General features: G+C 39.1%; 1 protein-coding gene across 3 annotated transcripts in view; it reads right to left on the reverse strand.

Annotated features, from left to right (window-relative positions):
* The window catches only part of LOC124169758 (sodium/potassium/calcium exchanger Nckx30C-like), a 262,408-nt gene that overhangs the window by 58,893 nt on the left and 188,898 nt on the right, over nucleotides 1-14,617 (reverse strand). For all 3 annotated transcript variants that reach the window (XM_046548465.1, XM_046548466.1, XM_046548464.1), the window contains one exon: nucleotides 11,693-11,949. In XM_046548465.1, the coding sequence (XP_046404421.1) occupies nucleotides 11,693-11,949 (257 nt within the window). The remainder of the gene's footprint in view (nucleotides 1-11,692; nucleotides 11,950-14,617) is intronic.

Here is a 14,617-nt window from a genome sequence, read left to right on the forward strand (position 1 = left end):
CCTATTCTCTTTCTTCCTCTCCCACGTTTACCTAACATTCTTCCCTCTAACACTGTTTTCAACATCCCCTCCCCGCTCATTACCCGCTCTACACATGCCATATCCCCACTCCATATCTTATCTGAAAGCTGCCTCTCCTCACCCACCATGTCCAGCACTTCGTCTTTCCTCCTCCTTTTCGTCCATTTCACTTAATCCATTCTTCTCTAGACCAACATCTCAAACGTTGAATATTGCCAGAAATCTATATTTTACATTGGAGGTCGCCTTATACGCCCAGTCATCTTCTACGCCGGAATTTACGGTACGTATGTGGATTTAGATGCAATTTATAGACGTGTCATGTGTATCGCAAGGGTTTGCGGAAGGTGTTGGAGGGTTAGCGCCGCTAATCCACTCGCTTTGATGTTCTATTAACTTTCCACTTGCGGCTGCAGTTGCACTCTTGGTGATTATTGCATTGTGCGTCTATTCGACCTGGAGTGACTGAAAACTACGAGTAACACAAGGGTCATGTGAAGCAACCTTTAAGGGTGACACAGTCAAAGGAGGAATATAGTAAACCAAACAGCATTGTGACATCTAATAAATATTATCTCATGCCAAGAGGACGTCACTGGTGATATCATTTCAGCATTGAAGAGGGTAGTATTTTTCATAACCAAAGTGGTATTAACTAGTTCGATAATTTTGATATAATATACGTATTTTAGATCAAAATTCAAGTACCGCTTGAATACTAAAAACATTTCGACGCCATGTCTGTAAACTGTTTTGGTACGATACTAGGAAGAATATTAACTGCCCAAAGATTGGACAGTTACTATAAATTTACCAAGTTATGTTTTATTGGTATCCATGTTTCATCTATATCGCTGATATCAAATTATGATACATACGGTTATTTTTTGATTTACGTTTAGATATTTTGTAGTTTTTAGCAAATTTTTATATCCAAGGTGATAAATAAATGATATATATTTTGCATCGCCGATAGGATTGAGACGTTTAAGTGATTTAAGCGATGGAAAATTGACATCTTTTCGATAGAAAATGACACACGATGCTGGTGGTAATTGTTTGGCACAAAGAGAAAAATAAAAAGGGGCGTGGAAGATAGGCATGTGGGCTCTTTTTAAAGAGCTCAATCCTTCAGTGGAGGAGCAGAGAGGAGCCGTATAAAAAAAAGTCTCGGGCCGTTAAAAGCAGAATACGATAAGATCCACGACGCAAGCGTTGTTAAGAGTCGCGTGGGACGAGACAGCGCCGCCGGCGCTCGAGGGGTAATCTAGCGGCGGACTTGCGCACTAGACGCGCGCACGCCGCTTGTTCAGCGTGGGACGACTACTTCGACTGTTTCGCGAGGACGTGAAGCTGGGTTTAGACGTGCAAAAGACTGCTATCGCAATCACTGCGAGCAACTGTACCGCTAGAATCGTTTGCGGGGACAGTGAATTTGTAGCACTACGAAGAGAGTATGAACCGATTGGGGGCTCCATCTAATTGATTGTGAATCGACCAATCAACAAAAGTGAAGCAGATCATTTTTGCAAGAAATGTATATTGGTGATGCATAAATGACATATTTTCGATAGAAAAATGATACATTATGCTGCTTGGTAATTTTGGCACTGACAGAGAAATAAGAAGGGGCGTGGAAGACAAATGATGCCTAGAAATAGCGCATTATGCCTCCTTCAGAAGCATCTCTATAATAGCGCTTGATTTCAATTCGTGGAACATTTTGCGACTACGAAATTTTTCCCAGCTCATCTAATTCAGATGAGGTTACGAAGAGTAAGATGAAGTGTTAGGACATCATGCGGGATCTTTTCCACTCCAAAATGCACAATACTTCCAATGGAATTTTGCACAAAGTAAATAAACCAGATGAATAAAAATGACATAGTACTAGAAGCAAGTACTGGGCAGAATAGTACTAGATGCTCAGCAAGGGAGCCTCTAAAAAGAATCCGAAAAGGCGACGAGCCCTCCACCATGCTCTTCAATGTTTTTCTATAGCGGGTGATGAACAAGGTAGACATCATTAAACCAGTTGGCACATTACTCAATCGTGTGTCTTACAAACTTACTTATACTGACAAATGTTGATGAGGTATCCCGGCGACACAAGACCGAAGAGGTTAGATAGGAGAGCAGGAAAGGTTAGACTCAAGGTGAATTATGACGAGACCTTGCATAACTATGCTCTTTCAGTGGAAGTGAGATAGTGGAAGATAAAAAATATGGGACTAAAGAGGACAGATAAGAAACATGTAGTCAATTCAAATATTTGGGAATACTGGCTAGTAAAGGCAATGAATTCAAGGAGAAAATAAAATCCAGAATAGCAGCTGGAAATATGACATGAAGAGCATTCAAGTCACGTCACCTTAGTCGACACTCTAAATAAAAAGTCTATCGAGCTGTGATTAGAGGAGTTGCTATACAAGCTTCCGAAACATAGACTTTGGCCTCTCCAGAGGAGGAATTGCTTAAAAGATGGTAGAGAAAACTATTGAGAAGGATTTTCGGCGCAATGAATGAAGATGGACATTGAAGAATGAGGAAGATATTTAGAGAGAGGAACTCATTCACATACAGAGTGACAGAAATGAAGAATAACAGGATAAGGTATTTAGGCTACGTAGAGAGAATGCCCGAGAGCAGAATGGTTAAGGGGATATGCCAAGGCCATCCATTTGGCAGATGCTTTAGAGAAAGGCGTAAGAAAAGAGGCCTGGAAGAAGTAGAAGATGATACGAAAGAGATTGGAGTGACAAGATGGAGAATTAAGGCTAGGGATCGCTGCGAACGGTCCAACATTGTTGCAGAGACCAAGGCCCTGTAAGGGATGTAGCGCCTAGGAGAAAGATAACAATACAAGGCATTTCAGGAGGAATCTAAAATACTTCAGGAGGTAGTAAGGGAGACTATTTTAAGCATTCGTAATTCTTTCACAATTTTAAGTGTTCATCAATATTAAGTCGCAACACCTTAGTTACTGAGCTGCGGCAACGCAAACAAACGTTTTTGGATGAATTTTGCAGTTACCACGAAAACGGTTTTTCTTGGTTATCCAGCCTTTTCAAATTTTTATTTAATACTATGAATGTTTAAGAACATTATATAATTAAGATATGACGCAAATGTGCGATTATAATTGTTTGACACAACTGATCTCAAAATTGGGTGAGATTGCGGAAGTTTATTATCGATACTGACTCTAAGCTTAAATTAATCTCAAATCTAATCACATCACCATAGCTCAGTAGATAAGGAGTTGCGTCCTCATGTTCAAGGACGAAAAGTGTTCAAAATTGTCTCCCCTACCGCCTCCTGAAGTATTGCAGATTCCTCCTAAAACACCTTTTATTCCTTGGTTATATACCGCCATCGTAACATGTGCTAATTAAAACGTTTTCGTGGAAAGTTGCCAGTTTTTTGTATTAATAAAACTCAGAAATAACCGAAATAAGTAAACGTTAAAAGTAAGTAAAACCTAAGAACTTATTTTAACGCATTATCGCTGGTAGCTCGACGAAAAAATAAAATTTCTTTCCCAACAAAAGTGTTGCGGTATACCTCGCTAAAATTTTATCTCCCCGAGGCAGATGTCCATTAGAATCCACCAAATGGCCATGAGACATTCTTACGATTTTCCCAGCATTTGAATGCGCTTCCACGAAAGCATTTGTACGAATGAATGAAAGAATGTTTTTTTTTTGTTCCGGGGAGAGTACTGGAGTAAATTAAGAGCCTGCCAGCATATTAGCAAAATCAGACGAGAAATTCATACCCAAGAAGGATCGTGAAACGCCCTTCAATGAAGCACCCAACTCCATTTACAATGAAAAATGACTGAAATTGCGAAGAACAGCTTCCATTGCCTGCAACTAACGTCATCATTCTTGGACAGCTGGTCTGTTTTCCATTCGAAGGTTGTTACCTATTGGTGAAAAGAGCGTACTTCCAATCTTGGATCAACAGTTTGAGAGAGGATGAGAAATTGACAGCTTGCTGACAAGGCACACGTAACATTCACCTCAACCATTAACTTAAGCCCCCAAAAATTCTACTTTGCTAATCTGTGGTCTTTAAAAAGAGCACACATGCCGATTTTCCATTACCATGCGCTGCTTTCTACTGTTATGCGCCCTTTATCAATTTCGTGCTAATGCCAAACGATTCTCAAGCTGCACCTTATGCCATTTTCTATGAAAGAGATTTTCTATTTCCAATTTAAGAGCAACAACCTATTTTAATGCCTCCATTCTTGAGGCAATGTCATCTAAATTTCATTTTGGATTAAAAATTTGACATAACTATGCATGAATAGGGAGGGGAGGATAAAGCCAGTCCACCAGTAGGTGAGTTATAAGCTTAAAGTTTTGGGGAAAATAATTTCTCACGGGATTTCTAAAAATGCTCGGACGGATGATAAGCGTAAAGACCATTGGTATGTGGATTAGGTACAGCCTTTGAAAACTAGAAACATGACATGATCACACACAATTCTTGACTCGATCGATATACGACCATTTTCCAGGATATCTATTCTTATGAGCCGAGTGCAATTTCAAAAGACCCTTGCTTTCCGTCGAACAGCAATTTTGCATTCGCAATCATCACGTACGCTTCATTCACAGCCTCCCTGACATTTCGGGACTCCAATTCGAAGCCTGGCGAAGACGCCCGAGGAAATAGAAAGGTGAATTGGACGAAGAAGCGCATACAATGGGTATGGAATCGTTTCCTTACGTTCCCGAAGTCACCTTCCTCGTTGCCTGTCTCCTGCACATATTTTGCGATCGTCCCATCTTGCAACCAAAAGTTACAATGCAGCCACTGCAGCGAGCGTTTCCTCTGGCGGGCAACCGTTCTCGTAAGATAAATTTTCCTTGATGTGTTTGATATTTTTTTATACCATGATTAGAGATACGTGAAAATAGCACTTTCGTTTTAATTTTATGGCACTTTCAATTAAAGTTTATAGAATTTTGTAGCATCTATTTTTTTCATAATGTAGCACTAGTAGTTGACGACAAAAAGTGATGAAACGCAGTTATTTGAAAAAATATGGAATGGTTTAAATCATTATGGGGTATAATGGTAATGAATTAAGGAATGAAACATAAAGTGTACAATTAAAAATGATATTAGTAGCCTGAATATCATTATAACTTGTTGAAAATCAACATTGAACAAGTTTCAAAACTCTCTTCCTTCAACCGGCTGCGTCTGTCAGTCACAACTAGATTGTACCGGCTGAAAAACCTCTCCTCATCCATGATACTAACTGGAGTCCAGATTGCGTGGAGTACAGCATTACTAAACTCAGTTTTTTCCAGGCAGATGGCAAGAAATATTTGCTTAACATCGCAGAAGTAACCTCTCTATTAGCTGCTGATGAAAATGCTATCTATCTATGAAGCAGTAAGGCCCATCGCCCGGTGGCGCAGCCATGGGCGGGCTCGGCACTAAATTTACGAATTTTTGCCATCGAAAAGGCAAATTTTTTGGTTTAAATATCATAAAAGTCCAGTCATCGCGCCTATTTCGCATTTATTCGCGTGTATCGCATCAATATAGCTTTTATCGTTTATTAGATTTTCACGTATCACTAACCATGATAAAACAGATCGACCGCGTAAGTAATGAGGAGCTGAGAAGAATGGGAGAGGAGTGAAATCTTCTATAACCCGAAGGTGGAAGACGGGACAACGAAATTGGCCACATGGTGTCCTGATGAATGAAATCGTCGAAAGACAAGTGGACGGGAAAAAAGGCAAAGGATGGCCCCCACTGAGTTAAATAGAATAAGTTATTTAGGTATCAAAAGAGAAAAAAAATCGTTAATTGAAAAGGTTCGCGGATAGGAGAGCAAAGATTTGCGTCAAAACAATGTTTGAATTTTTAAGTAATGATGCCTGACATGTACCATAGGTCAAAATTTCCAAAGAATTTAGTGTCGCCACTCTTGGGAAAAATTTGGCCCCATCTATTATACCGAACGCTAATTTAATGGCTAGAACATAAAGCATAGGAATGCGTTTGTTTACTTTTATATTTTAGAACATAATTCTGAAGAATACTTTTTTCCCTCACTGTAATTGATTGATGCTATACCCTCCTCCTTATTTTTTCTTAAATTCTACAGGAAAGCTCCGAAAATATCGAAGTGTACATTATGATGATCACTGTCTAGTTCTCAACTAATTTTCAAGCAATACAGGACCTATATTTTATAGACAATCGTGGAATAAAAGACGAAATTATTATGAATATGTCTTTCCTACACCTCTGTACCAAAAAGGTATTGCCAATTTAAAATGCACTCAGTTTTAACCAACTAAACTGCAAAATTAATTTAAATCATTCCTCAAATTTCATGAAGATAGCATACTCTTCTACCGAGCATAACGTATGTCACGAAACAAGAACAATCGAGAGGTCATCGATTCGTCTCCTCAATTATAATTGGGAATTTATACGAGTAATAGCACCTCTCCTTCTTCGACCTGAACAATTGGTCAAAAAGGCTCAACGCTACAAGTCAAACAATTCTATCTAGGGATCTTCCAAAACAATAGAGGGGGGATCACGTGATTTTGCCGTTCTACTGTCTAATCTTGGCCACATGGGCAGACTATGGAACTAGCTCTTATCTCCTATAGCAATTACTCAGAATTGCTCATAGCCAGTAGTGTCACAAGTCTTCTTCTTCTACCTTCCAGGATTAGGCTACTAAGCCTGCTCCGGCTCCACATCACCATCTTTTTCTTGTTGTTCCAACGCTTCTCTTGCCAATTGGTCGATATTCCATTGCTTGTTTTGGAATTCTTTCATTTGGAATACGAAGTATATGTCCCTTCCAATTGTGTTTGTATTCTTGTAATTTATCAGTAACTGCCTGAACACCCAGTTGATCTCTTATTTGAATAATTTTTAATTTATCCAATCTTGTGCTGCCTTTCACTGATCTTAAAAATTTCATTTCCGACGAGTCTATCTACCTTGATTCATTATTTTATTGTACCCAACATTCTGATACGTAGAGTACATTAGGGGCTGCCATCACTTTATAAAATTTTATTTTTGTTAGTTTCACTAATACCAACTGTAAAAATGGTATCATGTAAGAGGAGAGGTCGCTTTCTTTTTAACGATACTGCAGTAAAAAAATCAAACATCTTGGCCGTGACGAAGTAAAGTATTCGGTCACGTTACCGATCTTATACCTGTTTTTCGTATTTTTTGCTCTTCTTAATTCCTTTTAAAATGCGCAATTTTCAGCGAAATTGCTTGATGGTAACATAAAAAAGAGTAAAATGACATAGCACCCTGAAGGACAGTCAGAATTTTGTGCAAATGAATCATGTATAGCCTTCCACAATTTTTGAAGCCGATGGTGAACAATAAATTCATTGTTTCTGCAGTATTAGCAGCATATCGATGGATATTGGTAAAATTCTAACGAATCTTATTGGAGGAGAAATAAAGAGAAAAAATCACTCAAGACATCCGCCTAATAAATACCACTGTCTCAATGAAAGTAAAACGTGTTACATTTCGTAGAATTTCATTACCTGCGACCAGTTCCGTGAAAGAGTCCTCGTGAACTTGAATCCCTAATCGTAAATACGTCAGTCAAGTCTAAAAGTGTATATGACTCGCCTGGTGATTTGGAATGTTCTACGGAATAGATCTCAAACAATAATAGTCTAAGAAATTAAACCAAGTTTTACTTTCAGTGTAGCAGTTAAAAAAAATTGACACCGATGTGCCTGAAGTCATGCGGCTAATAAATGCTACCTTATTCCGCGAAGATAAAAACCGAGTCACTTCCATCTCACGCCATGCCATTGAAATCCAACGGCTTCACAGCAGCCAGTCTTTGTAATGCTATAATTATGGTATAGAATAGAAGAACGACGAAATGTAAGGCGTGATAATTATGCAATTATTAATCCCGTCGACCCGCGCAAGGATAATCTCGTTCCTCATTTCCTCTCGGTCGGAGTCCTCCCTCCCGGGTGTTTTCCGAGGCGGCCGCAAGAACGGCGCTGCCCGCCCTCCCAACTGTTTATCGCGGCGGTCGCCCCGGCAACGCATCGCCTCACGCCATCTCCCTCCCCTCCACACATCGGCTCGGCGCGTCCATATATCCAAAAGGTAGGGAAGGGAGGGTGGTTGGGAGATCGCTTCTCCACAACTAATGGCCTATAAAGTGGTGGTGGAATTCTGCGTAGTCAAAAATAATTACTTTAATATTAACCTTAATTCGTATCAAAATTCACTGCAGGTCCCCGCGAATTTTGTGATTTTAAGTGGTTGGAGCGGCAATCGCTACTCTCCGAGTGTCCATTTTAATTACCACTTCCATAAAGCACTCAATCAGTGTAACGCATGAGGACAAATAATGGCATAACAACATAGACACCCAATAATCTCACAGTAATGGAACGCACAATAGAATTACATTTTACATTAACTTTGATTTAACTCACTTATGACCTTTCAAGTCAGGAAAATATTTAATTAAAGTTTTTTTTCAATAATTTCAATCGGTAGGCTAAGTTGATTTTTCATAGTTAGGTTTATGATTTGATTCTACGTATTGCTTATAAGGATATCTGTACTGAGCTATGCAATATAAGAATTTTTTTCTCAATACGAATGTGCTTTGATATTGCAATGAATATTTACGAAATGGAGTGGGTGACTTGTATTTTTCTCATTTTGTCGAGGATATGTACGTTATGTGTAAATGGCTGGTGTCCTAAAATTCCCTGCCACACCTCTTTTAGGCGGCTTGCGGGGTAGTAGGTCGATGCATATGTAGATATCACAAATTAAAAACATGTTCAATGTTTCTCACGAATCTGCACATTTCTAAAGAAACGTTCCAGCCGTATGGACCACACCGAGTTCTCGCTGATACGTGTATTTTTTTACGACTATAATGAACAAGCTCTCTTGCAACAAATAGAGTTTAAATTTTTTGCCATAGAAGTACCCTTGCCAGCTGTAATACGCGTAGTGGCTGGTTTGGAGAACATACTAAAGGTAAACCTCACCATAGGAAGTTGGTTAACTTTGGTTCTGAGAAACTCATTAAGACCGAATTATTCACGATTTTGAATTTGAATTCTTACGAATTTTGAATGTAACTGAATGAAAACTGTTATTCAACAATATTTAGACAAAATAATAATGTTTCCGTCATCGAATTTGTAGTACAAATTTGTTTGAAAATTATATTGAGAGAGATCCCCATAGAAACCTGTGTAGGAGAATGAATGGGACCTACGACGGAATTTTTATTCGTCGAACGATGTAAGACATTATAATTTTAAATTTTGTTGCTTTATTGTTTCTGAACGATTGTTAACCGTTGTTTGAATTACACAAGGCGCTGCAATTAATTGAAGTTTAACTACCAGCATTTTTTATTTTTCACAAATGGAAATCATCGGAGAAAAAAATCTTTTCATCGAAAACAATACGAAAACATCTGGAAAATGAATCCAAAATATGAATTTTGCATGTGAAGGTCTTTGAAATTCCCCACAGAATGCTATGGGGTAATGAGGCAACGGAAAGAAATGCTCACTAAAGGGTTGCAGGCAACTGAGTATACCTTTTCTGTGGTTGTTGCATTGAACGCTTAGAGTAAATATTTTTTTTCTCTCGTTCAGTGATTTTGCATGTAAACTGAGGCGAAGAAATTCTAAAATCATATGGCTGAACGTGGTAGCACCATTATCGGCGTAGAGGTGATGGGTCGCAAATGACCACATGCATTACACGTGCTGATGGCTGTTGCTTATTTTATTATAATTTACTGATGGCCTTAGCTCTTTGAGCTTACAAAGAACATTGATGCTTGCCGGCAGTCTTTGAATGAAGGTACGAAATCGTCCATTTAATTAGACGCGCCATTACGTGATAGCTCGAATCTGCAGGAGGAATTTTTAATGAGTATGCGCTCCAAACAGGCAAGTATATTAAATAGGAAACCTTATTAGGCTGCATTTACTCTATCGTCAGTGAGGTATGCAAGCTTCATTGCTATTCATAGAGAAAAATTACGAGAAGTCTAGTTCAGGAGGGTGTAAATACCGGATGTTTCAAAATGACCAGACGGGTTTTAATATTTTACAGTAATACACGAAAATTATGGCTATAATCATGCATCAAACGAAAGAGAAACTGAAATAGTTTTACATGAAAGCCTAAAAGTGTTCAAAGTGAGCATTATTCGTTATACGGCACACGTCAAGTCAATATGCGAGTTCTTCCAAAATGCTGATTAGTGTCTCTCGTGTAATTGTCACAACATCTGCTTCAATCTTGTTTCTTAATTCGGGAAAGTCAACTGGTATTGGATGCACGGATTATTATCACCTGGACGATCACAACCGACCTGAATACAGAAAACACGTTACCCAGTAACTACAGAATCAGTCTTTGCAAACTGTAAAACACAATAAGCTTACTGTTCATTATTCGCCATCTTTACTACTAGCGCTTTCTAACGGATGGAAGCGGAAACTGTGGATGGCACGCGTATTGTTGCCAGCAAACAAAACTGTTTGAGTTACTCTATCATTTGATGCTTCATTTACAGCTACAATTTAAGTACAATAATAATTATAAAGCGTCGAAACCCCGGAATTCATTTTTAGACACCCGTTACTTTTTCTGTTGGTGTCCACGGGTGGTCCCAGAAAGTGCAAGAGCACCTAATGCTATTACGTCGTGACCTTAGTCGATAAAATTTATTTCAGTCAGAATTAATTTATGAGACCATATTTCTTGGAAGCCATCTCATAAAATATTGATAACATCAATCGCAATCTTACCAGATATCGCGAAAAAATATCAAAAACCACCTGAGCCCGAACACCTATTTTCACACGATCACTTTTCCTAAGCTTCGATTTTTGGCTGCCAGGTGCCAGACACTTCATTTGGATTTGCTAAGATTTGCTAAAAAAAATAATACACACGGTTTTTAGCCAAGCCATTTAAGCCGAATATGAGGCCTCCGATTCTTCGAAACAAAACCATTTTAATTGAAATTTTGTATATAGAGAATGTGTTAATTTTACTCCGATTGAATCACTGCTCATTTGATAGGTCTTCTAAAGAACTATAAAAAACAGCAGTCATTCTACCCGTGAAATTGATACTCATTCCTTTACTTGACGTCGATTACAACGCTTTGAGTATTCATAATCAAATGTTCCCTTCCACCAAGCATGTCTCTTTGCAATTACTCTTAAATCATCCCTTGAAAAACGCTTCTCGTTGTTAATTTATAGGCTACATTTTTTTGCTTCACACTTTCTTTGATAATGCGCGTAATTTTTTAATAATACACAAAACACAGTTTTAAAACGCCTGTTTTCATAAAAATTCCAACCTTTCCATTTTGAAAAACTCGAAAATTATTGATTTATCGAAAAAATTCCTGTTTTAATTTCTGCTTATAATTTGGGGTTCTATCGAGTTATTTTGAGAAAAAAATTCCAACCTCCGATAAGGGGTGGAAAAAACCCACATGGTGAAAGCGCCAATCGGCGCTATGTTTGTTGACAAATTCTCTATGTAAAAGATTTCACATCTATTCACGTCATTCCAGCGCTCGGAATTATTCTAGAGATAAAGATTTGAAGTGACTCACCGCAGGGTCGACGCTGCCCGCCACACCGTTGGGCTGCTCTCTAGGTCCCCGCGCCAGCTGCGTCTCCTGGCTGGCTGCGGCGGCTGAGGGCAGCGGCACGGCCGACTGCATGTGGTGCAGGTGGTTGGGTGCGGAGGATACGGCAACTGTGGACGCGTTGGCCATGGTGGATCCGTTGGCTGGCGGCTTGGTCGCGTCGAGCAGGACTTTGAGCGATGCTATGGCGTGTAGCTGCGTCGCTTTCTCGTCCACCTTACCTGCGGAGGGTCAGCGGGAGGCGTCAACTCATGGCCGCGGAGCTGCACGCTCAGCCAAACCGGGGCCTCGCCTCTCTCATTGAAATTTAAGGTTTTTACGCACCAGTACCGCTCGTGTTCTTTTTTTCGTGGCCTTTAACTTGTTACTCAAACTTACGCCACCTTCATGAAATCGTTTTGACTTGGCGTGGAGGTAATGCGATGTATCCATTATAAAATATAAACCACAAATGGTAATTTCCACAATTTAATGTATGACTCGGTTTCTTTTTTCTTCACCTCAATTATTTAATTTTCATTAACGTTTCTAAGTATAGGTCTAAGAATGACATGAAAAACTGTTTGCCAACGTCTCGATATATTTTTATATCTTCTTCAGGAAGAAGATGTAAAAGAAACGTTGGAAAAGAATTTTGCATATCATTCTCTTACCTGTTCTCCGACACGCTAATCAACCTCAATATATAACCACACTACCAACCATGGCTTCGACACGTTGTGATTCCTTGAAAATGACATAGCGTGTCGTATCCATGATGGGTAGTGGAGATAAATGTTAAAGTGTGGAACTTACTATTAGTAGTTTGTATTTTATCATGGTTACGCAAACATGTTAAATTTTTCAGGTAAAATAAAATACTTAAACCAATGTCGACATTTTCCTGTAGCAATACCACTTCAGTTACCTCGAGTATATATATAGCTTACGAGAGCGATTCACCCGTAGGGTAGAGGGTTTGGGTAGGTAGAGCTCACCCCGTACTTGGTCACAGGCGAGTGAATTCACATATACAGGGTAGGGTAGTTAGATTCTTTCCCCGATCCACCTCACGTTTTGGAGGACTTTTGCAGTGGGGTGACCTAAGTGTTTACCCGGGATTTGATCCAGAGAACCTTTGGCCGGCATCCAAGCTTTCTACTCACAAAGCTATTGGTCTCCTTGAACTCGATTTTATGTCTTACAGAACGAAGAAAAGTAACACCCTGCCTGAGTTTCGGAATTAAATTTTTCTGTATTCAAGACCAAAAAAACATCATTAAGACACAGCAAGCAACAATTACAAATTAAAGATGTTGGTGGAGGCTTCCGCGAAGTGATTCAGTATTCGCCGCCAGGTTTACGGGCTGTCTTCCGCGTCGATTAGATCTTCACGACGGTAGTTTCGCCTGAGTTGCAACAGGCGCCAATCGGTAGTCACTTCAAACCTAAAGACGCCGGCGAAACTGTCGTCACAAAGATGAATCGACGCGGAGGACAACCCGGAAACCTTGTTGCGCCTAAAAATTAACGATACCAATGTTAGCAAAATCAATTTTATCAACCAAAAAAATAAGTGAATCTGTAATTATTGTATCTTTCTCTTGCATTTTCATAGCCCTGGAGACAGAAAGGTTGAATTCCAAAACGTATACAGTGAATATATTTTTCATTTAATGAGACCTAAACTCGAGATAACTGACGTGGTATTAACAACAGAGGTCGAGAAGAATAATTCGGTGATTTCCTTTTGTCAAAAGATTGAAAAGTTTACTTCTGAGAGATTGCTAAAATAAAATGTTCATATTTGAGAAATTTTAACAAGGGTGTTCTCTGTTCAGCCTGAAAATTTTCAAGGTTATAGCTTAAATTTTGAAAAAAATGATAGGTCGCGAAAAAAAGATGGCTCGAGCGGGAATGAAGCATTAAACGGTCATCCATGATGACCAACATTTACTTCCAAACACCTTTTTGGATCGACCACAATGAAAGCGGACTCTTTCATTGTGAGTCTATGTCTTCATCCACGAATAATAATCATAAGAATAATTGAAGTGGCCACTTCTTCATCATCAGCGGTAAAAAAAGGTTGAGAGGCCCCGGTTTGAACTTTGTTATTTTTTTCATTTTTTTAAGCCTCCAGTTGGCAACTTCGTCTAGAGCTATGCAGCTACTGAAGCGCTGTTAGCTTTGCTTGTAACAAATATCGACCTTTCCGCGGGATCGGATTCCAAGCCAGGGAAAATCCAAAGATGGGGAGAAGTTCAAGGATTCATAACAGGAATGGATTTGCCATAATGTGGCACGAAAGCATAAGTTTGAGCGTCTATACTCAGCTATAGGAGCATTTGACCGCACTTTTACCAGAGGCCATAATCAGAGGACATGGACAGAGGACAAGGACATCATTTCATTCTACACCGTCACAATATCACTACTTATATATAACACTATACATTTTTAAGGTTTTATTACAACAAGAACAAGACAAGAATGGACGGACACAGTTTTAAATTTTTAGACATTTTAAAAGCGGGAAAACATTATCTTAAATTATTTGTTACAAGCACTCCATGTTTAACAGTACCTATTTTTACAGTATATTACCTTCACAATAGCACTTAGTCCATCACCATAGCTTATTTCCTCTAAGCAATCGAATGTCCGCTGCATACATGATGACTATTATAGCATATTACTCTCTACCAACATTACCATGCGCTACATCTCATACTTGCGTTTTTTCTATCGAACTACTTTAAAATTAGGAGGAGACGTCGTTATTGCGCTACGTTTTATACAGCCGTATGCACAAAATAAAGAGATTTTCAGTTATAAAACGTTCCGATATCCCTTACACGATATAAATCTTTCAGGTTCGGCAACACAGTCTCGGCACTGTATTCCAAC

This window comes from Ischnura elegans, chromosome 12, assembly GCF_921293095.1.
Source record: "Ischnura elegans chromosome 12, ioIscEleg1.1, whole genome shotgun sequence".
Taxonomy (NCBI): Eukaryota; Metazoa; Arthropoda; class Insecta; order Odonata; family Coenagrionidae; genus Ischnura; species Ischnura elegans.